General features: G+C 56.4%; 1 protein-coding gene across 3 annotated transcripts; it reads right to left on the bottom strand.

Annotated features, from left to right (window-relative positions):
* Positions 1-662: 662 nt before the first annotated feature.
* GPR156 (G protein-coupled receptor 156) lies at positions 663-25,522 on the bottom strand. 3 transcript variants are annotated; one of them, XM_052794953.1, is made up of 10 exons: positions 25,375-25,522; positions 16,065-16,207; positions 13,440-13,576; positions 10,996-11,131; positions 10,186-10,296; positions 9,009-9,134; positions 8,439-8,534; positions 5,377-5,613; positions 3,348-3,506; positions 663-2,737 (listed from the first exon to the last, which is right to left on the bottom strand). In XM_052794953.1, exons 2-10 carry the CDS (start codon positions 16,167-16,169, stop codon positions 1,562-1,564), a joined length of 2,283 nt encoding a protein of 760 aa, XP_052650913.1. In that variant the 5' UTR covers positions 16,170-16,207; positions 25,375-25,522; the 3' UTR covers positions 663-1,561. The 3 variants fall into 3 exon arrangements, with proteins under 3 accessions (XP_052650913.1, XP_052650911.1, XP_052650912.1); XM_052794951.1 differs by lacking the exon at positions 25,375-25,522 and adding an exon at positions 16,328-16,480; XM_052794952.1 differs by lacking the exon at positions 25,375-25,522 and adding an exon at positions 16,328-16,480 and having other exon boundaries at positions 16,065-16,210.

Here is a 25,522-nt window from a genome sequence, read left to right on the forward strand (position 1 = left end):
CTGCTGGGACCGCAGGAGACTTTCCACACTCGCGCCCTGTCTGGGCTTCTCCGTCTCCGGCCCCCGCTGCGGATTTGGCCCGCAGAGGAAGGGGACCCCCAGTTCAATGCACTTCACCCAGGCCAGAGGTGTAAGCGCTCAGACAGCTGCGAAAGAAAAAAAAAAACACGAAGGAAACTGGTATCTCTTAGCAAAAGGTGACTAAAAAAAAAAAAAAAAAATTGGGATTACCCTCTGGGGTGTTTCCATTTTAGAAGCGAAGAGGGGCTATGGGAATATTGTTCCCCATAAGATTATTGGTTTTGGTGATTTGACCTAGAAATTCAGCAAGCTTGGAAAACCACGGAGGTGATGGGGGAAAAAAAAGGTGACATCGGTGATGGCACACAGCAGTGAGAGATTTCACCATCGTAAAGGATAACGGAGAGGGCAGTGCTAACGTGCATTGTTCAAAACCGGGTTTGGGATTCCTCTGTCACCTGCCCTTTTAACAAAGCCTTTCTCCAGAGGGTTTTTTTATGCACTGGGCCTCAGGTCTCAGCATCCTGAACTTCTGTGGAGGAAACGATATGCTGAAATGCCTTCATAAATATCCTCCAAAAAGCAGGCACACCGGATTTACTGTTCTTGATATTGCTAAGATAAAAATTAAACAGACCATATGAATTTAAACAAACCTCATTCCAGACTACATCATCCATACAAAGACATACAGAAGGGCCCAAGCCCCAGAAAAACAAGGCAAAAAAAGAAAAGAAAACCTTTTCAGATCCTCTTTTACGATTGCTAGCTTGTCTTTCCCTTCAGCTCTGACCTGAGCCTCACCTACGACCGTGTAACTGAACTACACAAAACACAAAGACACCTCCAGGGGCATCACCTTTGGACTCCATTTTCTCGTTCAGATGCTACCAAAAAAAACCCCAAACCACCCCAAAAGTCTCCTGCACGTGCCCCACTCCGAGGTCCTCGCTTTGCCAGGGAGCAGCACGCCCCAGGCGAGCAACTGCAACTGCTTCTGGAGTCCCATCTCCAGCTGGGTGCGATGCCGGTGGGAGGCTCTTGCATCGGCAGCCTCAGGGAAGGAGTCCTCTGTCCGTCTGTCTGTCCGTCTGCTGCGCGCGAGAAGCCACGCGTGTTTCTGAGACGCGACGCTGCTCCCCGCCGGTGCGAATCGACCAGCTCTCGTAGGGAAAACCCTCTGAGATGATGAATTTGGGCTCTCGCAGACCACCCAGCCCCAGTCTTTCCGCTGCCGGCACCGGGACGGACAGACGTGCCGGGTATCTGTGGGGCGGCAGGCGGCTGCCCGGAGCAGCCGGGACAAAAACCACGGCCACCTCCCCGAGCGCTGCCAACCACCTCTCAGCCAAACACGGTCTGCGGTCACCACTGGGGGTTAAAATCGCAACCCGGAGCGGGGCAAGGTTTATTCCCGACCCCCCCCCGATGCCAGAACAAGACGCATCCCTCGGAGGGACGCGTGGCTTTAGCATGGCTGAAAACACCCAGCGTTTCGGGGGCGGGAGGGCACTTGCCTTTGGGGCAGGGGTGCTCCCAGTCACACAAAGGTGGGTTTCAGATCTTCTTTGAAATTCACCACGGGCTGGGGCCCGCCGTGGTGCTCTGTCCAGTGGCCTGCGTGACCGCTGGGCTCCGTGTCCGTGTCCGTGCTACTGCTTCCCAGGGAGCCGCGCGGACTCTGGAAGCAGACCTCGCAGCAGGGCCGGTGGCAGCCGTGAAACATCTCCTCGGAGCTGCTGCTGCTGGAGTCGGAGTCCGGGTAATAGTACAGCGAGCGCAGGGAGGGCTCGGCGGGTCCCCTCGGGGTGCCCTGCCACCGCCGCCGCTCCCGTGGGACGCACGGCGAAGCATCCCGAGATTCCGGCCATCCTGGCCATCCCTCTGGCTGGAGGCAGAGCTCCCCAGGGATGGCTGGAGGGGACGGTGCTGGCGGGTGAAGGAGCCCTCCGCCAGCCATCTCCCCTTCCCTCCCCAGGGAGAGACGTGGCGATTCCCCACCGCCCCAGCCGCCTGCCTCCTTCACCCCGCGGCTGGCACGAGGGGACACGTGTCCGTGGAAGCGGGTGGAAGCAGCGGGCAGCAGGATCCTCCGCCGCCGCCTCGCCAGGTAGGGGCTGAGGGGCGTGCGGATGCCCAGGTAGCCTTCCCGGGCCCCCCACGTTCCTCCCTGCTCACCTGGGGGGCTGCCACGCGGGGATCCCCCAGGTAAAGCCGGGCTATAGGTTTTGCCATCCAGGCTCAGCTCTTGCAAGATTTCCCGCAGCTTCTCGCTGCTGATGTAGCTGACTTTGGGGGACGTCTCCCAGGCCACGCTAGCTGAGATGTCCTGGCCCGGCAGCTGCTCCGGAGGCTGCCCCTGCCCTGCGGGTTTTCCGCAGTCCTGGACGTCTTTCAGGCCACGTTCGATGCCGTCCCCCGTGTCGAAAACCAGCACCCGAGAGCAAACAGGCTCGCGGCTCGCGTGTTTCTGGAGGTCCTGAGCATCGCCGCGAAGAGGCGGTGTAGCCGGCAAGCAGGGAGGCTGCTTCCCATCCCGCTCCGGATCCGGGGGGCAGCGGTCCCCCGGTGCATCCCCACGCCGTCCTGAGCTCCGGGTGCGGGGAGCTGCCGGCGGTGCACGGGGGTCGCAGCCGCTCTCTGCAGACATCAGCCTCATCAGCTTCTCCTTGGCGCTGCTCACTTGCTCCTGCAGGCTTTCGATCACGGCGTTTTTCTGCGTCAAACAAATACACCCGTCAAGCGTGGGGCAGGCGGAGGGTACGAAAACGCCGCCAGTTTGGAAGCAGGCACTGCCAAAAAAAACGTATCGCCCCCCTCTCCGCGTGGAGAGGTGCTCCGAGGCAGCACCGCAACAGGGCTGCAAGAGCTACGTGGGCAGCGTGTGTGACCACGTCCTCCCCTGGAGCCCCCCAGAGCCCCCCAGATGTGGGTGCGGGAAGGGGGGGGCACCGGGGCAGGCAGCTCTCCAACCACGGGTGCTCCCACCCACGCAGAGCAGGCAACAGAGCAGGAGGCTGGGGGCTTTCCTGAGATGGAGCATCTCCCCTCTGAATTAACCACGTTTGACCGGGCTGCGGGAACCAGGCTCTCCCGCTCTTCTCCCTACATGTTTTTTGGAAACCCTCCAGATTACGCCTAAATTTTGGCGCTTTGGGGTGCAGAGCGATGTGACAAAACAAAGCGGCTTTTCCCCTCCGGAGGGAAGAGGCTGGAGGGGGAGCACCGGGGCGTCAGGAAGGGCTTCCCACCCTGCGAAGCCTTCAGCCCACAAAAGGGAAGGGGAGAAGCCGGTGCGGCCGAGGGGGGCCGGCAGAGCCCCGTACCTCGGTGAGCAGCCGCTTCATGGAGTTTTTCTCCCCTATCAGCTGGTAGAGCTGCTCCTCGCTGTACACCGAGCGGCAGCTCTTGCTCGGGCTGGTGAAATATTTCGCCATGTGGCTCACGGTTTGGCTTTCTTCTTCAAAGGCTTTCCACTGCTTGAGCTGGGGAGTAGAAGAGGGAGTTATCGGCGCGCGCGGAGCCTGCCGACGCGGCGGGAGGCAGGCGCAGCTCGAGCGCGAAGGAGACAAAGGGACAAGGGACGGAGAAGGGCGGACAAAGGCAGGGTGTGACGGAGGAGCAGAGATGGCTGGGCGAGGGGCCGCGGTGTCACTTGGAGCCTCCCACCCGTCTGAGCCCTACCCTGTCCCCGGCTCCAGCCTTTAACGCAGAGAGGGTCGCTGCCTGCCTGCGCCGCAACCTCTAAGCGCGCTGTAAAAGCCCCCTTCTCCTTCTCCCCCCCTCCCTGACTCTGTGACAGACAAAGACGGTGTCACGCACGCCTCCTTATCCCCGAATCACCGGTGACAAGCTGAAAACCAGCAACGCTTAGTATCCATTTCTCGCCTACTGTCTGCGTAGAAGCCTTGCGCAGCCCAGCTCCGGCTGCTTATCGATCTCGCATGAGCAATAGAAGAGCAAGCCCATTAGGAAAAACAAGTTGATGAATTAAAAGATCCAAGTTAAATAAAATGTTCGAGGCCCCCAGGCTACGGCAGAAAAATGGTACAGGCAGAGTGCAAGTACGGCTCATCAGCTCCTCCGCCCTCGCTCCGCGAGATCTCGTGCTTGGCAGAGCATCGCCAGCAGGCTCGGTGCTTGTCAGAGGAGGTTTGGATCCTGCTCCCAAGGGCTGCTCATCTAGTGGGTTGGGACTCTGCAGTTACACTGCATCCACTGAGGTAGGAGGGGATCTCTGGAAATCCTCCAACCACCCTGCTCAAGCAAGGTCAGCTGGACCGGGCTGCCCAGGACCGTGTCCAGCTGGGTCTTGAGTATCTCCAAGGATGGAGACTCCACCACCTCTCTGGACAACCTGCTCCAGGCCTTTATAACTTTCACAGAAAAAAAAAAAAAAACCACCAAAAACCCCCAAAAAACGTTTTCTGATGTTTAAATAAAGTTTCCTGTGTTTCAGTTTGTGCCCATTGTCCCCTGTCCTGTCAGTGGACACCACTGAGAAGAGCCTGGCTTCCCCTTCCTTACTCCACCCCCATCAGTATTTATACACATTGGTGAGATCCCCCGAGGCCTCTCTTGCACAGATGTGCTCTTTCTTCAGCTTCACCTCTTCCTCCCTTTTTCACCTCATTTCCTTGAGCCCAAACATCCCTCCAAACATTAAACTGAGTAAACAACTGTTTCCTCTCCCTGTAACAATGAGAGCATTTTTCCCCACTAACGTCGTGGCCAGGCATACCAGGCTGCTCCCGGAGGACGCGGGAAGCAGAAGAGCCGAGCCTCGTCACAAAAGCCTTCCTTCAAACACCTCCGCGTCCTCCTCCTCCTCCTCCTCACTTACGGCAAAGCCCAGCTTTCTTCTCCAAGAGCGTGGAGAAGGACAGCCTCCCCTGAGGACCACCAGCAGCCATGAAGCTTCTGAGCCTGGCGAGCCCATCTCGATGGCCAGAGCCCGGCTCCATCCCTGCCGTGGGCAGGAACCCTTGGCGGGAGCAAGCACGTGGGATATGAGGAGAGGACAACCGCATGAAGGACCGATCCCACCGCCCACGTGGAGGAGGAGGAGGAGGAGGAAGGCAGCAGCCTCCCCGCGTGCCCTCCGTGTGGCTGTTGCCCGTGGCATGCTCTCGCAGGAGGGTTTCGGAGCAGCAGTTCTGCAACGTGCCTGCACTCCTTGGAGACTCGGAGGACTTGCTTGGGGAAGCAGAGCCACCAGGGGTTTGGGGGATGAGCTGTGCAGGTGAGCCCGAACATTTGGGGAAAGAAGCAGGAAACTAAGTGCTTTGACCCACGCGGCTGCTGTTGTTAAACCCCAAAAATGTGCCCGTTTCCAGGCCAGAGGTGGCAGCATACCTGTGGGACAAAGATGAAGCAGTTGATCGTGGTTGTACACACGAAGATGCCTCCGGAGGTAAAACCAAACAGCAAGTTGTGCCAAGCGCGGAAGAAACGGTGAACTAAGCAGACGGTGCCAGCAGCCAGGAAAACGAGGTTGACCCCGACGATGAGCGTCAAGGACTGGTTGACTGGCGGGGAGCTGACGTTGTCCGTCAGACCGGCCAAGTAGGTCCCATACAGCAGAAGGATACTCTGGAAGCAGAAAAAAGAGGCTTCCAGAGTGTGGAAAATTACAGCCTGATGGTGTCAACCCCCACCTCTTACCGAGCCCGGTGAGCTCAGATACACTCAGCGCAATCCTAATTAATGCTCTTTGATCTATAATGCAGACCTTCAGCGTGCGCTGGCGACGCTGCGGCAAACACCCGGCACGCTGCTGCAGGTCAGAAGTGGGGCTGGGGAGGGAGGGCAGGAGCAAAGGGCACTGGTGGGCTCCGGGGGTCCCGACCGAGGGGTGCGAGGAGCTGACGGTCAGGTCGGCAGGCGATGCCACGGAGCGAGGCACGGCTGGGAGAGGCGAAAACCTCCCCTTGGGCAGCCTGGAGCGGGAGCACCAGAGAGGGACAGAAAAGAGGTGGAGGTCCCTGCGGGGATGCAGCGGTGGGGTGCCATCAAGGAGCAATGACGTACCTCTGAAGGAGCGGGAAGGAGATTCAGAAGGACATTCAGAAGGAAAAAAACGAAGCAGAAGCAGCGGAGGTTCGGACTGGAGGGAAGAGGATGTCCTTGGTGCCTCTTTAAACAGAAATCCAGGAAACTACCGGGTGCGATTCTTCTCCCTTCCCTTCGCCGTTTCCTGCCCGACTCGAGCAGCAGTGAAAGGGGCTCGAGAAATGCTCCGTACACAGAGGCCCCCCCTCCCCTGGAGCAGATCAGTTCTTTCAGAGCAGGCTTCCTCACCGTGCTGCCCCTCAAGCATCCCACGTGCGCATCTTTCCAGTGTGCTCAGGATTAAACTACCCGGCAGGCTGAATCCCTCCTTCCCCAGGGCACGCTGGCAGGAAACACTGAGTATTTTTTTTGCCCACGGTCTGCCTTCAGGATTATTTGGAAATACCATCTAACAAACCCCCTGCTCCTGCAAGGACCCAGAATACAGGGAACATGACTCCGACATTATTCCTGTGCTGCCCAGTAAGTGCAACTGTCGGCCTTTTACTAAGAGACAGTAAATTGTTATTTGGGCACCAAGAAGTGCTTTGTGACCTGTGGTGCAGATGTTCTGTAGACTCTTCTGGACCTCTCCGTGCTGTGGCTGCTTGATGACCGCGATGGCCACTGCCAGGGTTAGGGTCTGGAGGGACACTCTTACAGGCAAGAGAGGTTCTTGTCCACGGCCTTTGGTGAGACTCCTAACTTCAGAGCACCTTGAATTCTCAAGGAGGGGTTGTAGTAGTGAGACCTGCCTTGCTGGGAACTAGGCTGATGCCTGACCCTGCTTCGTAGGATCTGCACTGGATCATAACCACGTTCAGCACGGGGCACCTCCAAATACATGGCCCAAAGGCAAGCCAACTCCTAATCCCTTAGCAAGAAAAAACACAGCACCAAAATCCCATTTAAAATTCATATAGTCTATCTGGGACACAGACAGCAGCACTGCCGTCTAGTAAACTAGCACTTTCAGTAAGCACAGGACTAAGATGTTTGTTGGTTTGTTGGTTTGTTTGTTTGTTTGTTTTAACCTTGAGCAGAGGACTTTGCTCCTAATTCCAGGCATGTCCTCGGCAAGTCATTTCTGTTCATTGCTCTGTGCCGGTAAAACCAGGATAATACACTGAACGGCTTCACAAAGGGCTGAGCACATTAATGCTGCGGAAGCTAAGAAGTGCTATGTACACGCAAAGATAGAGCCTACTCTCACATTAGTGTAAATCCAGATTAACTCCAGAGAAATCACTAAAGAAATAACTCCATGACTCCCAGTAGGTAGATAGGATCAGGGTCAGGTTCAACGCAACGCTAACAAAGAGTACCTCGGACTGGTAATGGGGAAGTTTTATTCCAAAAAGCAGTTTGTAGGAGCTGTAGGCAAAAGCATTGCCTGTCTAAACCCTAACACAAACTGCGGACAAAATCAGAGGTGAGACACAGCACTGAAAGCCCAGGGAACGCCTGCAATCCCTAGCACCAAAGGACTTTTAAGGACAGGCTAGACTAACGTCTTTAAAATGAAGTGTAGGGGGGAGAAGGACTTGGCCGTGTCGTGAGGTCTCTTTCTGCTCTTTTTCCTACGATTTTGGGTAGACGGTCAACGAGTATTATATTACAGTGAGTCAGAAAGGAACTGCCTGTACTGCACGCAGAGATGGAGCCATTCCCAAAGAAAGGCTGTGATCTCACAAGCTTCATCAACATCAGCTTTCTGAAATGCGTCCAGTCTCTGCCAACCCAGAGACACATGAGACCACAGATAATTACAGCGATAATTATACCTACATAGTTACATCAGTATAACTAACTCTTCTGGAATAAGAATGGCCACGTGCAAAGCTACACCAGTGAAAGTGTACCTCGGTGGTATAATTAAGCTGATACACATCCTGTGAAGGTAGGCACCAAGCACTTGTCATCAGCACCTCCTTGATTTGGAGTCAGAGGACTCGGGGGCTGAGCCACATAGCGAGTGCATCACTGCGGTGGACGCTCAGCTGAGGCTTTATGGGAAAAGTGTGCTTTAGAAAAGAGTAAGACACAAGTTTTAAGAAGGGGAGATAGAAGAGGCATGGGGGGTTGCAAGGAGAGAACGGGAGAGACAGTATGTGCACGGTGTACGTAAAAGAGATGGTGAGGCAGGGAAAAAGTGGCTAACGGCTTTTGCAAGGGAATGCAGGAAAACGTCAAGATGGGAAGGACTGGAGATGAGAGGGCTTTCAAGATGAACAGGAGTAGCCAGAATCTGCAACAGGTATGTAGCTTGGGAGGGCAGCGAAACCATGAACGCTGCTAAACAGTTCAGGCTGTGAGACTGGGAGGAGGCGAGATACAACGCAAGACTCGATAAAGAGGTTACGTACCTTAAACCCTAAAATGAGAACGAGCCAAAGATCGGAATAAAGAGATGCGCAGGACTGCACCCGGCTGACGGAGCAGGTCATGCCTTTCTCTGTCGCCTAGAAGGCAAGGGGAAGGCAGAATTGAAGGCTGCTGCCCCGACCCAGGAGCAGGCACAGACCGATGGGCAGACAGGCGTACGCATCTGAGCGGGTCTCCTCTGTAAATTCCTAAAAGGAAAGGCCAAAGGCTGGTGCTGCCAGGGGCAGAGGGTTAAAGCGAGGAAGATTTTGGCACTCTGCTGCCAAGAGGGCTGGTTAAACCTTTTCCTAAAGTGGCTGCAGATGCCGTGGACCTCTCCTGTGTCACCCAGGTGGCCTGCACAGACCTAGAAATTTTGCAGCAGACCTTCATCTCTGTAATAGACCAGACATAAAACCAACCCAGAGCGCCCAGAAGGCTTTCTGGCTTGTTTTTCCTCTCTCATTTTTTTTTAAACAGCACCTCCAAACGCCTGACCCTCCACCAACTTTGTCCACAGAGATCAGACAGGACACGGTGCAACCCTCCGCCGCCCCTCCTCATCCCTTTACCCGCAGTGAGACGCTGAGGCTTCGGAAGCATTGGACTGGATCAGAGAATACCCACGTCAAGAGCAACACGGCGTCCGCCAGCACCAACGCTGCCACCATCGCCAGCAACTGGAGGTCTTTGATAATCTGCAAACATGCAAAAAGTAAGCATTACCGTGTGGGGAGGCAAATGGACACCAATAACCTCCATCCCCTTGGGTCTCTTTTTGGTTGTTTCTTCCACGGGACACATCCATCCTAATAATTCCCCCAGAGCGGTGTCCGGCGGCTCACTTACATCCCAGTCGGCCACAGGATCTCTGTCTCCAGCTCCCAAACTCCTGGAGACCTAATCAGGCTCGGGGCCAGGTATAAACCCTCCCCAACGGTGTAGCTAGCTGGTAAATGCTATGACAGAAAACAGCTCTTCCAAAACAAGAGTATCATCCCTTACACCCATATCACAAGCAGAGACAAAAAGGGGGGAGGGGGGGGAAAGCTGGTAGGATTATCGTTTTGCAAGTTTAACACAGATCCCAGTGCCTCAGGAATGGGAGTCCCTGCTGGTACCTGGTTCCCCTGCAAACCCTCTCGTCTCACTTTTCATCTGAGACCTACTTATTTCGCCATTGGAAAGTGGCCACTGAAAGCTGTGAGTGCACTGTTACATGCACAAATTTATATAGGCGGCTCCCATTTCCCTCCCAGCTGCTGCATCCCCTCCCTTCAGTGCTGCAGAGGAGTACCCAGCGCTCCCTCCCGCCCTTCAAGAGGAGATCGGATGCATCTGGGGACGGCCCTACATCAGACGCCCTTGAGGATACCCCATTTATTTTCATCCCACAAAAACAATCAGCCCAGACCTGGACGCAAACGCAGGTGCGTAGCATAATGAAGGCACGTGGCCGACGTAAAATGAGAATCAGACCTTGCTCGGCGATGGGGCTGAGACTCCGCCGGGGAACAGGCAGCCTGGCAGGGCACCCGCTTGCCTCTAGAGTGGAAAAGCTCCTGCCTCCTTGCACAGGAATAAATGAGGAGCCCATGCCCAGCAAGGTGTGAAACCAGACCTGTGACTGTGGCACCCATCCCCGTCACGTGCTGGTTTTATCTGCTATCCCACACCGGTTTGGAACTTGCTGGTGTTCCCCCCCCTTGGGGAGTTTGCTCCCCACACCCCCGGGTGCTCCGTACTCACCACCCGCTTGTCCGGCACCCGCTGGGTGAACACCTTGTAGAGCCGCCAGCTTTTTCCCAGGACGGGGCCAAACACCAGGGAGGTTCCCACGCAGAGCAGGCAGAGCCTCACCTGCCGGGGGGGGAACAGCGAGGGGGCTGAAGGGGCAACCGTGGGGCTCGCAGGGACACCCCACACCCTCCCACCCAGGAACGCAATAAAGATGGGTGGGGACGTGTCTACGGTCTTCTGGAGGGACATATTAGATGCTAGAAAGCTGACCACAGGGTGAAATCAATTAAAAGGCGCGTATTCCATGCCTGCTGCCCGCCTTTTCCTCCCCACCCCGAGAGGGTCTCGCCGGAGGAGCAGGCAGGGAAAGCCAGGCAGCTTGCGAGCGGCAGGGGCACGGAGGGTCCCAGCACCAATAAATCACTCGCCGGCACCTCTGTTAATTATCCTCGGCCCAGCGGCCGAGCAGGACGGCAGGGTGTGCTCTCCCCCCACGTCCCACTCTCCCACCCGGGTGCGTGCCCAGTGCCCGGTCTGGCAGAGCAGCTGCCCACGTCAGGACACGGGGGTTCATCGCCCAGGTCAGCGTTTTGATGAAGAGCTGCTTCGCAGCCAAAAAACTCGCCTGCAACCTCGTGGCCCCTCTGCCGCGTCGGGCAGCGGCTGTGCGGAGAAGCCCATCTCCCTTCGGGCTCCCTTCTCCCCATTGCACTTTTACAAGCCCAGCAGCCTGCCTGCCTGTGGGGCAGCTGCCCTTTCCCTGGGGACCTCTCTTGCATCCCCCCAGGTGCGGCTGTGTTTTACACAACCCCTGCTCACCTGAATAAGCTTTTCCACTGAGTCTCCGGACAGCAGGCTCTGCTCCTGAATCCCAAAGAGGTAAGCACTAGTGTAAGTCAAGCCACTGCCCAGCAGGGTCACAATGTTCAGATTGGGGCTGGACATCTTCACGATCCTCCAGGAAACAAAGCAGGGAAGGCGGTGACAGTTACTGAGCGTCATGACCTGGCAGCACAGGGGCAAGGTCCCCTTACAGGGATGCTGATGGCCATAAGGGATGCTGACACACTGTCCCCCCCAGCCCCCGCTGTTCACAGCTCCTCCAAAAGCTCAGCCATCGCTCCATGGCGCACACCCCATCCTCTCCCCTGTATTGCTGGAGTGCTTCACTATCCTCAAAGTATTTGTTTTGCCCTACCCTGACGCTCTTGCGGGACAGCAAGATCCCTTCTCCCCAAAACGGACGGGTACCAGGCTTGCCCCGTGGCACCTCTACCCCCTGCACGGATCTGCGGCACAGAAAAGCATCCCCGAGGCAGCTTCAGCCAGCGCCTTTATAGCCAAAACTGTGGGAAGCCACGGGCAAAAGCCAAAGCTGTGTAGCGGTGCCAGCACGTGCTGCGGCCACCCATCCCCGCGGCGGCCCAGAGCCAGGGGAAGCGATGCCCCACGGTCACGTAGGTGGCACGCAGCCCAGCGCCCAGCTCAGCCCCCCAGCTTCAAGGCCGACATCTTCCTCCGCTGTCCTCCAGAAGCGGAAAACCTCACCAACGCAGCCCGGGGTGACTGTCCCCAGCAGTGAGCTTTGGGTACAGCAGCTACCAATGCCTCCAGGAACAGGCTCTTCCCACTGCTCCTTCCTTTGAGGAGATACCTCCACCCTCAGCACCGCCTCAACTTCAGGAAGCTGCCAGCAACGTTCAGGTTACAGCTTCCCCTCTGAAATTTCACCCCATCACTCATAATCCTGTAACTGTATTCAGGGAGGGGAGAATCGACCCACCGATCTCTCCCGACCTGTCACCCTTCTCCAGCGAGCCCATCGAGCGAAAGCTGTAGCTCCTGCCATTCCCTCCGCGTAGCTCCGTCCCTTCGATCTGCCGCTAAGTCATTGCATTTCTCTACCCTCGAGCACCTTCCTGGCTTGCTGCCTCGCAGGCGCAGAGCCTGGGATTCAACCTGGCTCTCTCCCTCCCTGCCTTCCTCGCCATGCCTCAGCCCCTGGGGAAAGATATTCATCAGCTCACCCTCAGCTGCACGCTGAAAAAGGTCTCCTTTGCTCTCTCAGGTTCAGTAGGCAGACCAGTATTTATTTGCTGCGGCGCAAATAAATAACGCACGTTCATTACAGCTTGCTCTGAGAATATCTTCAGGGGCCTAAATAATTTGGTAATCAATTAATGTGGCCACCGAACTCCACCCGTCTGCTTCAGTAAATCAAGTGCTTGAGACAGGGATGCAGGTCATGCAGCTACTGGACGGCAGCAGGCACGGGGCTCGATATAAACCCTTACGAGCAGGACCCTCCTGACTGCACGGGGGTTATAAGAAACATTAAGTTCCTTAACACAACCGGAGCGCCGAAATGGCAGCAGCCTGGGCTGCAGCACACAGAGGTACCTCTCTGTGCAAAACAACGGCACGTGGAGCACAAAGGGTTTGCCAGGTGAAGCTTGGGAGAGGGATGTATCTCTGGGTGGGGGGAAGAGACCAAGGGACCAATGAAGCTGAGGAGAAGGTGGCAAGGAGGCAGGTGAGACGTCCAGAGTTGCTGAGGAAGGCTAAACGCTGGCTGAGACAGTTTGAGCCATGAGGAATTGCTGAGCCTTCTGCTTGATTTATGCTGCGTTCAGGGGAGCAGGACTTTTTACATCCTTTGTGCAGACCGAACAGCACCAAGGAAAGCCTGCGCTTCACCACCAGCTTCTCTCACCAATGGAGATCCTGTTCCCCACCAATACGGACAACCGCCACGATCAAAAGAGATTAGCAATATCTTCAAACTACGAGTGGCCCAACGGCAGGAATGATATGTGCGCACTGTGGAGAGCACGATGGCTTTGCTCATGGAGCTACGCTGCTCCAAGTGATGCTCTCAAGACTGTGGAGCGGAGAAGGAGACCAGCTCTCTTTCTGCTCCCTCCTGTCGATGGTTTTATTGAACAGCACCTTCGGGATGAGACCATGCACTGCTGCCTGTGCCACGCTGGAGGGCATCCATGCTCTGTCTTGTCCACAGCTCCCTGCCTTGGGGAGGAAGGGAGCAGTCCAAGCAGGACTGTCTCCACCAGCGATCGACACTGGGTGTGATGGAGAAAGCCGCAATATCCCTGGCATTGCTCTTGCTTGCCCCGTGCTGCTCCTTCAGGCTTGTACCCTCCTGACCCTTAGCTGGCCATCAGCTCGGAGCCTGGTCCTGAAGGAGCCCAATCCCGCTGCTCCAGCTCAGGGGAATTCTCATGGCAGAAGAGGGAAGCCCTTACCTGTTTTTCCTGAAGCGAATGGTGAAGACAAGGAAGAAGAGCGCCAGCAGGACTCCTCCAGTCAGGAACGTCCACACAACTCCCAGGAGAGCAGCAGAGAAGGACGGGGAGCTCTTCCCACTGCGGTCAGAAGATGTCTGTGGGAGGCAAAAGGAGCGAGGAGGAAGAAGACATTGCCGGGGTTCCCAGCGAAGGAGGTCCCTACTCTGGCATGATCGCTCCCACGGGTGCTCCCGCTCAGCCAGAAACCCCATCTGACACCCCGGCACCAGACCGAGACCCGCAGGCAGGGCTAGCGAGATGTCCGTAGCTGGGACGCGTACTCTGCCACTTGCCGAGCGCACAGGAGGCAGAGGACAGTCCAGGAGCCCTCTTCTTACGGCCAACTAGCCAAATACGTAGTGAAGCCGTACAAGTGACTCATAAACCTCAAGCAGCCCCGGTCGTGGGAGGGGGGGAAATGGGTGACGGTTCCCCACCATCCTTCTCTGGAAAGAAACCTCTGGAGAAAGACCTCGTGGTACCCCAGTTTGCAGCGTGCTTCTTTGGAAGGTTGGGTAGGGCATCCTTGGCTCCCACCCTTAGCCCTACAGGCAGCAGATAACCAGCCAGCCGGCTGACGTGACTGGGAGCCAGCAGCGGAGCTGCCAGTCGGTGCAGAAAACAGAGAAAAGGGAGTGGGACAGCGTTTTTTCAGACGCGGTACGCAGTGACACACCGAGCTGGGCTCCACCCGTCTCCCAGCTGGCTGGAAACTAACTTGGTCCTAGGTAGACATCAGCTGAGAACTGGCTTTTGAGGGACACTCCCAAAGCGGGTATGATGGAGGCACCTTTCTCCTTGCGCGTAAGCGACTTAATGGTTTTAAATCTCCATTTAAAAATATTCTCTAGCTCCCTATTAACATAGGATGGATAAAATGACCTTACGTGAAAGAAGAAACCTACTTCTGCTGCGGATATAAAATACTCCAGCATTTTTAACAGGGTGCGCATATGTGGGTTTGTTCACACATACTATGCGTGCATGTTACTGACATCTTTTTTTTTTTTTTCCTTTAAAAAAAGCATTACTTTCACTTAACTGCTGACGCATCCCCATTAAGGGGAAGGAGGAGGACGGGGACTGATCTGGGATCACACACCTCCTCACTAACTTCTCTGGTGCTAAGTCCTTTCTCAGGTATACCAGTTCACCTGCACGCAATTTCTACGGCAGAAGACTATTTTCTGGACAGCTGCCACTGCCCCAAACTCCCGCTTCTTCCTTCAAGCTCTTTCTGCTTCCACCCTTGCTAGAAATAAATCTGCAGAGAGAAGTAAGGCAGTCGCTGGGACAAACAGCCAGGCGAGAGCCGCTGCCGCTGCCTTATGCTGGGATACAGCTGCGTGCACAGCTCAGCCCCGCTTTGCAGCGGCACGGAGGGATCCTTGGGGAGATGCTCATCTCCCTCCTGCAGACTGCTCCCCACCTCCTCTTCCCTCTCCCCACCCGCTGGGGGGGGTCTTTTGACTCTCTGGGAAATGAAGACCACACCAGACGGTGGAGACGGTCAGCCAGGTCGGTCCTCCTCCCCTTACACCAGGACTCGCCGTGCAAAAACCCCATCACTCGGCACGAGTCAGGGCCATCTTCCCACCTGCCTGGAGCTCGGAGGGGCTGACGGGGCTGCTTGGGGCCCGTACGAGCCTGTAACGCCATCCTATTTCTGCGTCCTGCCTGGTCGAGCCCAAGGGTAACACCTGGCTTTTGCCATTAAGGCGAATAGGGCAGACTCAGCATCCCGGGGGCTCCCACACTTCACTCCCAGCTGCATCCACCAGCAGAATCTTGCCACCTCTGGCTGCTGCCGAAAGCGTTACTGCACCCTCTTCCCAGCAACCACCCAGGGATCAGAAACATCCCTGTGGTCTCCACCTTTCCTTTCCCCACCCCGACCGCCGTTTCCCTGGATGTTGATGCTACTTGGAGTTGATGGAGCGCTTCGTCTGCTGCTGAGCGGAGTAAATCCTGGCCCTAGCAGGGGGAATATTAATTGTAAGGCAGCTGCCAGAGCCAGAGGAGCCAAGCAGCTTACGGTCTTCTAATTAAAGGCCCATGGTCGTGCAGGACGTGGCGGAAAGCCGAGCGGGCCAAGCCTTGCTGGTCCATCCAGCAGCCTCAAGCGAAGCCAACCGCAACTAAGTGCACCCCAGTGTCATTTCTACTGGCTTAGCGGTGGGGGGAGAGGTACCATTTATTATAGATGATGACTTTTAATTAACTCCTGCTCTATTCATATTTGAAAAGCGCTTTGAAGTTCCAGGGGATGGGAAAGGTCAAGGGCAGAGGAGGCCATCCCAGGACTCCTAAGCGGCCGTCACGCCGGCCGACGCAGGGGAGGGCTGCTTGACACGACTTGGCTGTCGCGGCTGCTTCCTCACCTTCTGCCTAACTGCTGGGTGTCATCTAGGCAGGGCTTGTCCTGGAGGCCATCCCAGGAGGTGACAGCACGCAGCCTCCGGCTGGACCGGGATTGCTCGGCAGCTGCGTCCCTGTGCCCCTCTCTCCATCCCTCCACCCCCGAATCCCCTTCTGCGGAGCAAATCTCATGCCCCGGTGGGCTTCCCCCGCCTCCGTACGTACCACCGTGACGGTGCAGAGCTCCTGCAGCGCCCGCCGCTGCTGCTCCTGGCTGCCAAAACCGGAGCTGCCATCGCAGAGCTCAGAGCAGTTGAATCCCGGCTCCATAGCACATCCTCAGCCGTCATCCAGCCGTCCCTTCGCCCCTGCTGGAAAGATGAGGGTCGGCTTTCTCCGGCGAGAAGCCGCCTCTGGCGTACGCCGCATCTCCCGCCCGCTCAGCGGGGCGTAGGGAAGGGGTCCGGCGACCCAAGGGCTGAGCTTACCCGAAGCGACGCGGTGCACATCCAGAGCCAGGATGGGGAGCGCCCACCTCCCGGCGTCCCTCGGGGGGGTCTCCTCCGCAGCGAGGCGAGTCAGCGTGGGGCGCGGGTCCCCACGGAGCACGGCGGCATCCCCAGCCCTGCTACGCCAGCCACCCTGCAAACCAACGCGCGCCGGGGTCACGGCAGCCCCCCGGCCCCTACGCCCCGGTTGCGGAGCTGAAACCAAGGCGCCGTGCCGGTCCGAGCTGGAGCGCGGCATCCCGGCATCCCGCGTTCGCCGCAGCTTTCCTCCGCCAGCCCGTTTTCCCGCAACGGTGCAATTTCAGGGTGTATCTTTGCAGGTCCCCTCCCCACGCCGGCAGCTGCTGCTGGTTTCCCTGGCGCGTTCCCCTTCTTCTAGCAAAGGACCAGCAAGTGAGGACAACAACAAAGAGCGACAAGCGTTGCCGTCGCTTAATGGGACCTACACCCAGGCCTGGGCAAGCAGGGGAGGAAGGCGCTGGAATTACACACGTACCAGAGCGTTTTGGCTGACTCGGCCCGAGCGGCAGCCTGGCTAGCTGAGGAGCAGGCTGTTTATTAAAGAGATTTAAAAGCCTGGCATCTCCGTGCTCCCCATCCCTCCCGGCGCTCTGGCTGCCAGGTATTGTCCCCGCCTGCGCCCGCTCCCCTCGCACCACCTTTGCCTCTGTTCCCTTTTTCGTTTCTCTTTTTGGCGGGGATTTTAATAGGCCTCATTACCATTTTAGACATGAGGTCATACTTATCCTCAAGCATCCTTACTCAATTACCATTGTCACCGGTTTTAATTAGCTTCCAGCGCACGACCGTAAGCAAGTCTCCCGTCGTTAGCAGCTGGGGAGGAAGCGCAATAGCTCACTCCCTATTTGCTCCTAACAACAGGTGAGAGGAAAAAAAATTATCCGTATCGTGCTCCTCGGGGCTGCTCCCTGGCTGAGCAGCCCCTGCGCTCACACCCTGCACCTGGCACCTTCCCTGCCACTACTCCGACACTTTGATCCCCTCTCCTTTTCTTTGGAAAAACTCCCGTCATTACACGAGTAAAGAAAGAGTAAATTAAACCAAAACGAGGTCACCAGGACCGGGTCTGAAACTTGCTGTTCTTCACGGGGGATAATCAGGATTCAAACGCCAGCAAAGCTACAGGTGTCGTTCTCACCTCGTGCAAACTGATTTTGAGCTTTAGAGAAGTTGCTTACGAGTCCCAGGCCGAAAACGTCAGGGTCAGCGGGCCACTCGTCCTAAATTAGCAGAGCCACCTCCGAAGCGACAACCGCAACTCTCCCGCTGGCAGAAGCCCCGACGTACCGCGGGTCTGGACGCCGTCCTGCCTGCACCAGGACTGCCCTCAGCGCGAGATCAGCTCGCCACGTCCTACAAACACAATACCACACATTAGCCAGACTTATAAAGGTACGATAGAGGGGTTTTTTTTCTGAGAGTGCTGGTGCGAGCCAGCTCCATCAAGCCTCTCTCTCTAGCTTGTAGCAAACCATAGTGGCGTTTCCCACACAGCAAGACCACCCTCTGGAGGTTTCCATGCCCTTCATCACTCAGACTGAGCGAGGGGTACGGCTGCAGGAGATATCCAACGGCTGCAGCGAACGCCAGGTATTGCAACACCGGTAGAAGGGCAGCGGAGAGGAGGAGACGGGCTCCAGGTGAACACTTCAGGGATAACACTGGTAAATGAGATGGAGCGTGGAGGGGCTGCGTGCAGTGTCCAGGGATGGGGGTAGAAGAGGGGCACTGAGTCTTTGAGGCCAAGAAGACCTGCGAGGTGAGCACTGCCCAGCCTCCCAAAGGTCTCAACTCTTCGCCGTGCTCCCAAGTGTGTTTAAGAACAAGAGGTCTCCCTATAACCCCCTATATCCTCCTGCCATGTCAGAGGGAAGCCCACCTACCAGGGGGACCACTACCAAGGCTGGCATGAGGCCAGCAGGCACAGCCCTCCCGTGGCTCACACATGGAGATGTTTCCACAAGGAGCATCAAATCGAGCCCCCGTCCCCTTGGGAAGCCACCCCTCGGCAAAGGGCAGAAGCCCCTTGGGGTCTTCCCAGCCCCCACCCCACTATTCCGCAAACGGCTCCCGCGCAACGTTGATCACAAGTCGAGGCTAATTGGCGCTCATTAGTATGCAACAAAGCAAGCGCTAGTGTGGTTGTCGCCGAAAGGCAACAGGCATTTCCAGCCCGGCTCCTCGTGAGAGTCGGCAGGAACGCTGCTCCGTGGCCCGGAGAGCATCCGAGGGGGACCAGTGCTGTGGGGGGGGTCGCTGCCCTTCAGGGTGAGGTTGGGTGATGGTTGAGGGGACAGACAGCAACACGAGTAAGAAAACACATCCTTAAAATGCAAGGGTCTCTTGAGGGCAGAGACTTGTGGGGTTTTGGGGGGGTTGGGATTTTTTTTTTTTAAGGCCAAAATGCCCAACAGTTCTGGTGGATCACTTTCGGAGCAGAATCACGGAAGGTTTGGGTTGGAAGGGACTTTCAAAGATCATCTAGCCCAACTACCTGCCATGGACAGAGACATCTTCACTAGATCAGGTTGCTCAAAGCCCCGTCCAGCCTGACCTTGAACACTCCCAACGATGGGGCATCCACAACTTCTCTGGGCAACATGTTCCAGTGTCTCACCACCCTCATCGTAAAAAAATTTCTTCCTTAGGTCCAACCCAAATCTACCCTCTTTCAGTTTAAAACTGTCGCCTCTTGTCCTGTCACTACAGGCCTTGGGAAAAAGCCTTTCTCTGTCTTTCTTACAAGCCCCCTTTAAGTATTGAAAGGCTGCAACAGGGTCTCCCCAGAGCCTTCTCTTCTCCAGGCTGAACCACCCCAACTCTCTCAGCCTGTCCTCACAGGAGAGGTGTTCCATCCCTCTGACCATTTTCGTGGCCTCCTCTGGACCTGCTCCAACAGGTCCGTGTCTGTCCTGTGCTGAGGACCCCAGAGCTGGACGCAGTACTGCAGGTGGGGTCTCACCAGAGCGGAGCAGAGGGGCACAATCCCCTCCCTCGACCTGCTGGCCACCCTGCTTTTGATGCAGCCCAGGGTACGGTTGGCTTTCTGGCTTGCGAGCGCACATTGCCGGCTCACATCCAATTTTTCATCCAGCAGTATCCCCAAGACTTTCTGCACAGGGCTGCTCTCAGTCCTTTCATCACCCAAGAGGAGTTAGCTCTCATTTTCTGTGTTTGGTACTCCAGAAACATTAGGCTCCCATTTGGGTAATTTCAGAAGAAAATGCAGCTCCTAGAAAGAAGAAGGGAAAGGCTGAGGGCATTAACACCTCCTTGTGCTCCTGTTAGCCTGAACATCACAGAGGGAAAAGGGAAGCCAGAGAATGATGCCGACTGTAAGTGGAATTCACTGTCATTTGATTTTCAATCAACAGACATGAGGGAACACCACGAGAGCAGTTTCCGACAGCCTGCACACCCCATGGAAGCAATCATAGCATCAGGTGAAGCAAAGCCCTTGCTCAGCCCACCTTGTTCTCCTCCCCTTGCCGCCCTCGGTCCCTGTGGTATTACATATGTGGGCTGGTCGGGTCATAGTGGCTAGTATTTGGCCATGGCTGAGCATCACCGTGTGCGTGGACATGATCCAACAAGCCTGAAGTTGATAGGAAACAAGTGACTGGGCCACATGAAAAATATTAGCACCATCTTCTAACGTGAAAAAGGAAGCACTGACTGTTGAAAACAATATTCAGATCAAAGCAATTTGCAGTCATCTCAATGGTTGATCTTCAGGGCTGGAAAATCTGTTTCTCTGGATCCTTCAAGACCCAAGATTACTTATCTACCAATGCTGAGCAACTGTAAACTAACAAATAAATGATTGATGACATCTAAATTCACATCTTGACTCTCTCAAAGTTTCTTCTTCCCTTCAAAACCTTTCTTTTGAAAAAGCAGAGGAAAAAAAAAAAAAAAGCTGAAAAATTGGCGCAGCATGTATGGGCCCAGGGCAGGCAGAATGAATGTTTCACCCCAACCAGTTCCTTTTCATCTAGCCTTGAATGAGAGACTTCTTCCCAAAGAACAAGGCGATGTCACGGCTCAGTGAATCAAAAGGTGGAAAACTGAAGACGTCAAATCGCAGACAACAGAACAACTGCATTCAGAAATGTCCCAGTATTCATGAGCCCTGCGATCCTGTCCAGTCATATCAGCCCCGACAGAGGAATGGTACATGTACACCTCTACAAGGGAAGAGCAGAGCACATCTGGAGAAGCACATCTGTTGGGGAGGACCTCCTGGGGAGATGGCTGTGTGGCCAGAGAAGGTCAACCAGGGGGAAAGGAGGGATGTGCAGAGAGCAGAGCCATTCCTGCCGCCTCGGGAAGGGAGCAGGAGGACCTCGGCTCACCCGCGGCGGGTCTGCGCTGCCACAACCGCTGCTGATGGGAGATGGAGGTCTGCTGGTGGGGACCAGCCCCGGCTAGACAGGACGCCGGGCCGCACACTTAAAACAGAAAGTCATCCGGATAACTGTTCCGGCAAGATGAGCACGGGATGGGGTTTTGCAATTCAGAAAATGCTGGCACTTCTGAGACAGGCTCCTGCTTTTCCCTTCCGCTCTTCTTGTCCAACAAGATCCCTTCTTGTTTGACCTGAGAAACCTGCAATATTGCCACAACCCCAGGGCGATCAAAAAAATCACAAGCTTCACTTACTGCAACACTCCCCCCAACAGAGCCCGTTCAAAATCGTGAGTTAAAATGCACGGCATATCTGAAGCTTATTTTTAATTTGTATTTAAAACTTCAGCATCTAAGTTTTCACACTTTCCCCTGCAAACACAGAAGGAAAAAGAAAGAAAACCACAAAACTCTGCTCATGATGTAATCCTAAAACCCGGGTTACAAAGCCTCGAGCCCCAGAACACCGGGGAGCTGCAAAGCCATCACCCTACTTCTCAGGGACCGCACCGCGCTCTTGCTCCATCCCGCTCTTGCCCCTGGGATTTCCAGAGGCACCTCCAAGCCTCTGGGATATCTTCATCCCTGGCAGACAGACAGCTAGCTCGCTGCACAGCCACGCGATGGGTCACATCACAGGGCCCAAATGGGGTCACCTTCCCCCCCAGGCAGCGTCCCCAGCTATGTTCCTGCTCTGTGACCCACACTTAGGGTACGGGTGGGGACACCAGGAGCTGCAGGACCTCGCTACGCACAAAGGCAGGAGATGCCGGACAAGCTGCTTCTGTCCCCCAGCACACGGGGAGCTCACCGGGTGACCCTGAAACCTGAAATTCCGTGGTGACCGAAGCTAGTTGCAATTTTGAAGCCTCCTATCTGTTTCTGATAGCATCTCCCACAATCACGAAGGCGATCGCTTCCGAATGTCGATCTTACCCAGCGCTACGTGTCTGTCCACTGTCGGTCCTTCAGCTTGGGAGAATGGCACCAGGCTGGCACGTTTAGCTCTGTGTCTAGTCTTTTAAACTTTTTAAATGCAAGTTAAATACCCGTACGGCTCTTTTCACTTCTGTGGTTTATGTTTTGAATTTAAAGAAACCTCCATGCAAAAAGAATTAATGACTTGTTTGAACCACCACTTAGTCCTGCAAGGAGCTGACTCACCAATCTCCCACCAGGGACCTGATAAGGCTTTTAACTCTCTAATTGCTATACAGTGATAGGCATGCGAGAAATAGAGACAGACTAGATTGGAGATGCTCAAAGGAAGGAAAACTGGGAGGAAATACTGAAAGCCCCGGGGGAGCTTATTGCAGATGAGACCAACGTGACCAGAGCTGATAAGAAGGGGAGCCGAACACCGGGAGCTGCTGCTGAGCAATCCTGCGCCACGCAAAGACCCAAGTCCTCCCACGTGCCCTGGCTGTAGCAGTGGCTGAGCAGCACGCGGATGAAATGAGTGTAAACCTCCAGGTTTCTGTCTCCCCGAAGCGGCTGGGAGCCCGGGGATTGGGACCCCGTCGTGCCGAGCTCATCCCCGCTCGCGCCGGGCGGCTCAGCAAGGCTCCCCGCAGCGGGAAAAAACCAGAAACCCCTCGGAAAGCTCCTTCCCGCGGGATTTAAGTGACACCGTTGGTACCGCCAGGTGGAAGCCCGTTTTTCTGCGGTGAATGAGAGGCCTCGGGATCTCTGCTGCAAGACAACAGCCTCACCAGTCAGGACTAAGGCGGGAGCAGCTTCCCCACCAGAAACGGGGCAGGGGACATGCCCCAAGCGCGGCTCTGAGAAGATGCGGTGCTGCTCCTCAGCCCTTTCCCATGCCCAAGCCTCTGCCCGCCGGCTGGAAGTTGCGGCGCGTAACACCCCAGCTGCGCTGCGTGGACAATGAGGCAAAATCTTGGGTTTTCCTTACTCCGTAACGACTTCAGCAATCATTTCATTTATTAGTGGGAGACCGCACCCATAGGTGCTGTTCTGCTTCCACAGGGCAACCTCTCCATTTGTCCCCAAGCCTTGGGCCAGGAGGATCCCCGTCCCAAGCACCGGGCACATGGCAGATGACCCAAAAGCGGGGCGGCAGGGGCTGCTTCTTCAGAAACACACGGCCATTTCCACGCTGAACCGCACCTTCATCACAAAAAGGCAGAAACAGCCGGGGCTGGTGGCAGGGCCAAACTGCGCGGCCACTGTGCCCACAGAAACACGGCTCCTGCCCGCCACGCTGCTGGGCACGAGGAAAAGAAATGTTGGAGGTGCGCAAAAATCCCCAAGCATCTGCTCCGCAATTTGCCGGCCCCGCATCCCTGGTAGCTGCTGCAGGGCAAGCAGCGAGCCCCCGTCTGCGGGGCTGGTCAATCCTGGATCCCTGGCAAGGATCACTCTCGCATCCTTGCCCCGGGGAGGCTGGTACCTTGTCGGAGGCCAAGGATACCGCAGGACACCCCGTCGGCGCTGTGACGCTCGCTTTTGCTCACCGGGATGCTGATTCAAGGCGCTGTGACAGCGTCCTGCTGCAGCATCAACAGGTCTCGGTGCTCAGAGCCTGGGGTCCCTGCCCATCCACATTGCCTCCGTTGCCTATACGGTCCTCTCCTGCTTCCATCCATCCGCGGACACGACCTCCTTCAAAAACTGCCTTTTCCCAGGCCTTTCCCATCAAATACTGCTACTTTCTGCTCTGTGCACGTGCCCCAGTACGCTGCTCTGAGGCACGGCTCAGCCCCGAGCGCTGCTGCCGGCAGCTCCGGCATCCCTCGCGCCCATCAGCTCCCTCTGCCTTCGGGGTGTTCGCACCAGCCTGACGAACTGCAAGACGCTAAACAGCTTTACGGGAAGGTGCAGCCTGCAATTTTTCCCCTCTTAACTGTACCGTCTTTAGAGACCCTCCATGAATAAGAAGTAAAAAAGCCTGACGATTTAGTATTTTGATTTACAAGAGCGATCTACCTTGTGGTTGAGGTGTGTATGGCTTAATTAAAAAGCAGGGGCTCACCCCCACCGAAGCTGTTCGCTGCTGAGCTATCAAACGCAGAGGAGGAAGAGGCCACAGAGGGAATATTTTCATAAAGTTACATTTCAGATCGAGCCTATGCCCTCAAGAGCTCTCCCTTTCCAAAGCTGGCAGAAAGCTACAGCTGCTCCTTCGTGCAATCAGACACCGGCCCCTCAACCTTCGCAGCACCAGCACACCTGTGTTTTCACAAGCAGGGCTAGGATGGCCAGGTTGCAAAGCCAGACAGCCACAAGCACGGGGAAAGCTGCTAACCCTAACAAGATCGGCACCTTTTTTCTTTTTTTTTCTTTTAAATTTGGCAAGATTTTAGAAATCAAGTGACATATCGCGTCCCCGAAAGAGGAGGCAGAACGGAGTGCCGCAGGTCTTTCGCCTTGCTCCTGCTGACCGAGCAGCAGGGAGTATTTTCCCTTAGGAGACAGATTTGACTCAAGGCTCTGAAAGCCAGAGATGTCCGTGGCTCATCTACCTCACCTCCCGGATACCGCAGGCTGCCAAACTGCACCCGGTGGTCCCCTGCTCGGGCTTCTCCTCCCTTTACCGGGCAAAGCGACCGCACCATCAAGGCACAGGGCCACATCAAGGATGCATAAGAAACGCCAGCTGCAACTCAACACTGACAGCTCCCCATTACCAGGGATCCGGTTTCCTCGGCCTCCTCCCGGCCCCGCTCAGGCTGCAGAGCACCTGCGGGGCGATGGAAAATCCAGGTCTGGGTAAGGGGTCCATGAGCCGCCCTCCCCGAGACGTGCCCGAGCCCCGGGGTGCTGCGTGATGCTCAATTCCGGCAGCCGAGGAGGAGCAAACGCGCCGGGGCCTGGGAGTTCTTCCCGGGGGGGGCTCTCACCCCTCGCAAGCAGGGACGGGACCGTGGATCCAGCACCGAAAGGAGCACACGGGGGGTCCCCTCTCTCTCCGTCTCCCCCAAGGGGACAAGTTGCACTGTAAGGTTGGTTGCAACCATTCTTCCCCCCCCAAATTAATCTCCCCAACGCGCGCAGCTCGCCCAAGGGGCGACGGTTTCGACAGAACAAACCAACCGGCGCCGCAACTTTGCATCTTTGCATCCTTGCGAGACGGCCCTTTCCTATCGCCGAGCGCCGGCAGGCTCCCGTTCCCACAGCCTCCTTCTGCTCGGAGCCTTCGGGAACGTGTTTTCTGGAGAACTCCAGAACCCCGGCCCCAAATCCGCCACCATTTCGAGCTCAGGGGGGCACTCCGGGTACCGCCAAGCCACCGAACGGCGAAAGGGAAACGCTCCATCCCCAAAATAGGACCCCAAATCTGGCCTGCCCCCCCCCCCCACCCCCTAAGCCCGGAGTGGGAGTGCTGGGGGGGGCTGCCAGCCCAGCCCCACGGCCTCGCTGCTGTGGGGGGGGGTCTCACAGGGCTGCACCCCCCCCTTTACCGTGAGGAAGGGGAGCACGGCCAACAAAACACCCCAAAGCAAAAAACCACCGGGGCAGAAAACTCGGGAGGTAAACAGCCCCATCCACCTCTGCCGGCCTCCCTTTCCCCAACACCCCCTCCCCAAATTCCCCTTCCCCCCCCCCCCCCCCCCCAAATCCCCGAGACCCCGACCCACCTGCGGGGCAGGCACCCCGGCCCGGGTTGCGAACTTTCGGGGCTGAGCTACGTCCGAGCCGAGCCGAGCCGAGCCGAGCCGGGTCGGGGAGCAGCCCCCGCCGGCGGGGGACGCGGAGCTCCGCAGCGGCTGCCCGCCCCGCAACGCC

Source organism: Harpia harpyja, chromosome 8 (genome assembly GCF_026419915.1).
Source record: "Harpia harpyja isolate bHarHar1 chromosome 8, bHarHar1 primary haplotype, whole genome shotgun sequence".
NCBI lineage: Eukaryota > Metazoa > Chordata > Aves > Accipitriformes > Accipitridae > Harpia > Harpia harpyja.

Excerpts from the sequence above, each read along its gene's own strand:
- GPR156 (XM_052794953.1), bottom strand. The coding sequence starts at position 16,169 with ATGGAGCCGGGATTCAACTGCTCTGAGCTCTGCGATGGCAGCTCCGGT. Across the intron at positions 8,535-9,008 it reads GCCTCAGCGTCTCACTGCGG|GCGACAGAGAAAGGCATGAC; the intron begins GTAAAGGGATGA and ends CTTGCCTTCTAG. Across the intron at positions 2,738-3,347 it reads TGAAGCGGCTGCTCACCGAG|AAAAACGCCGTGATCGAAAG; the intron begins GTACGGGGCTCT and ends TGTTTGACGCAG.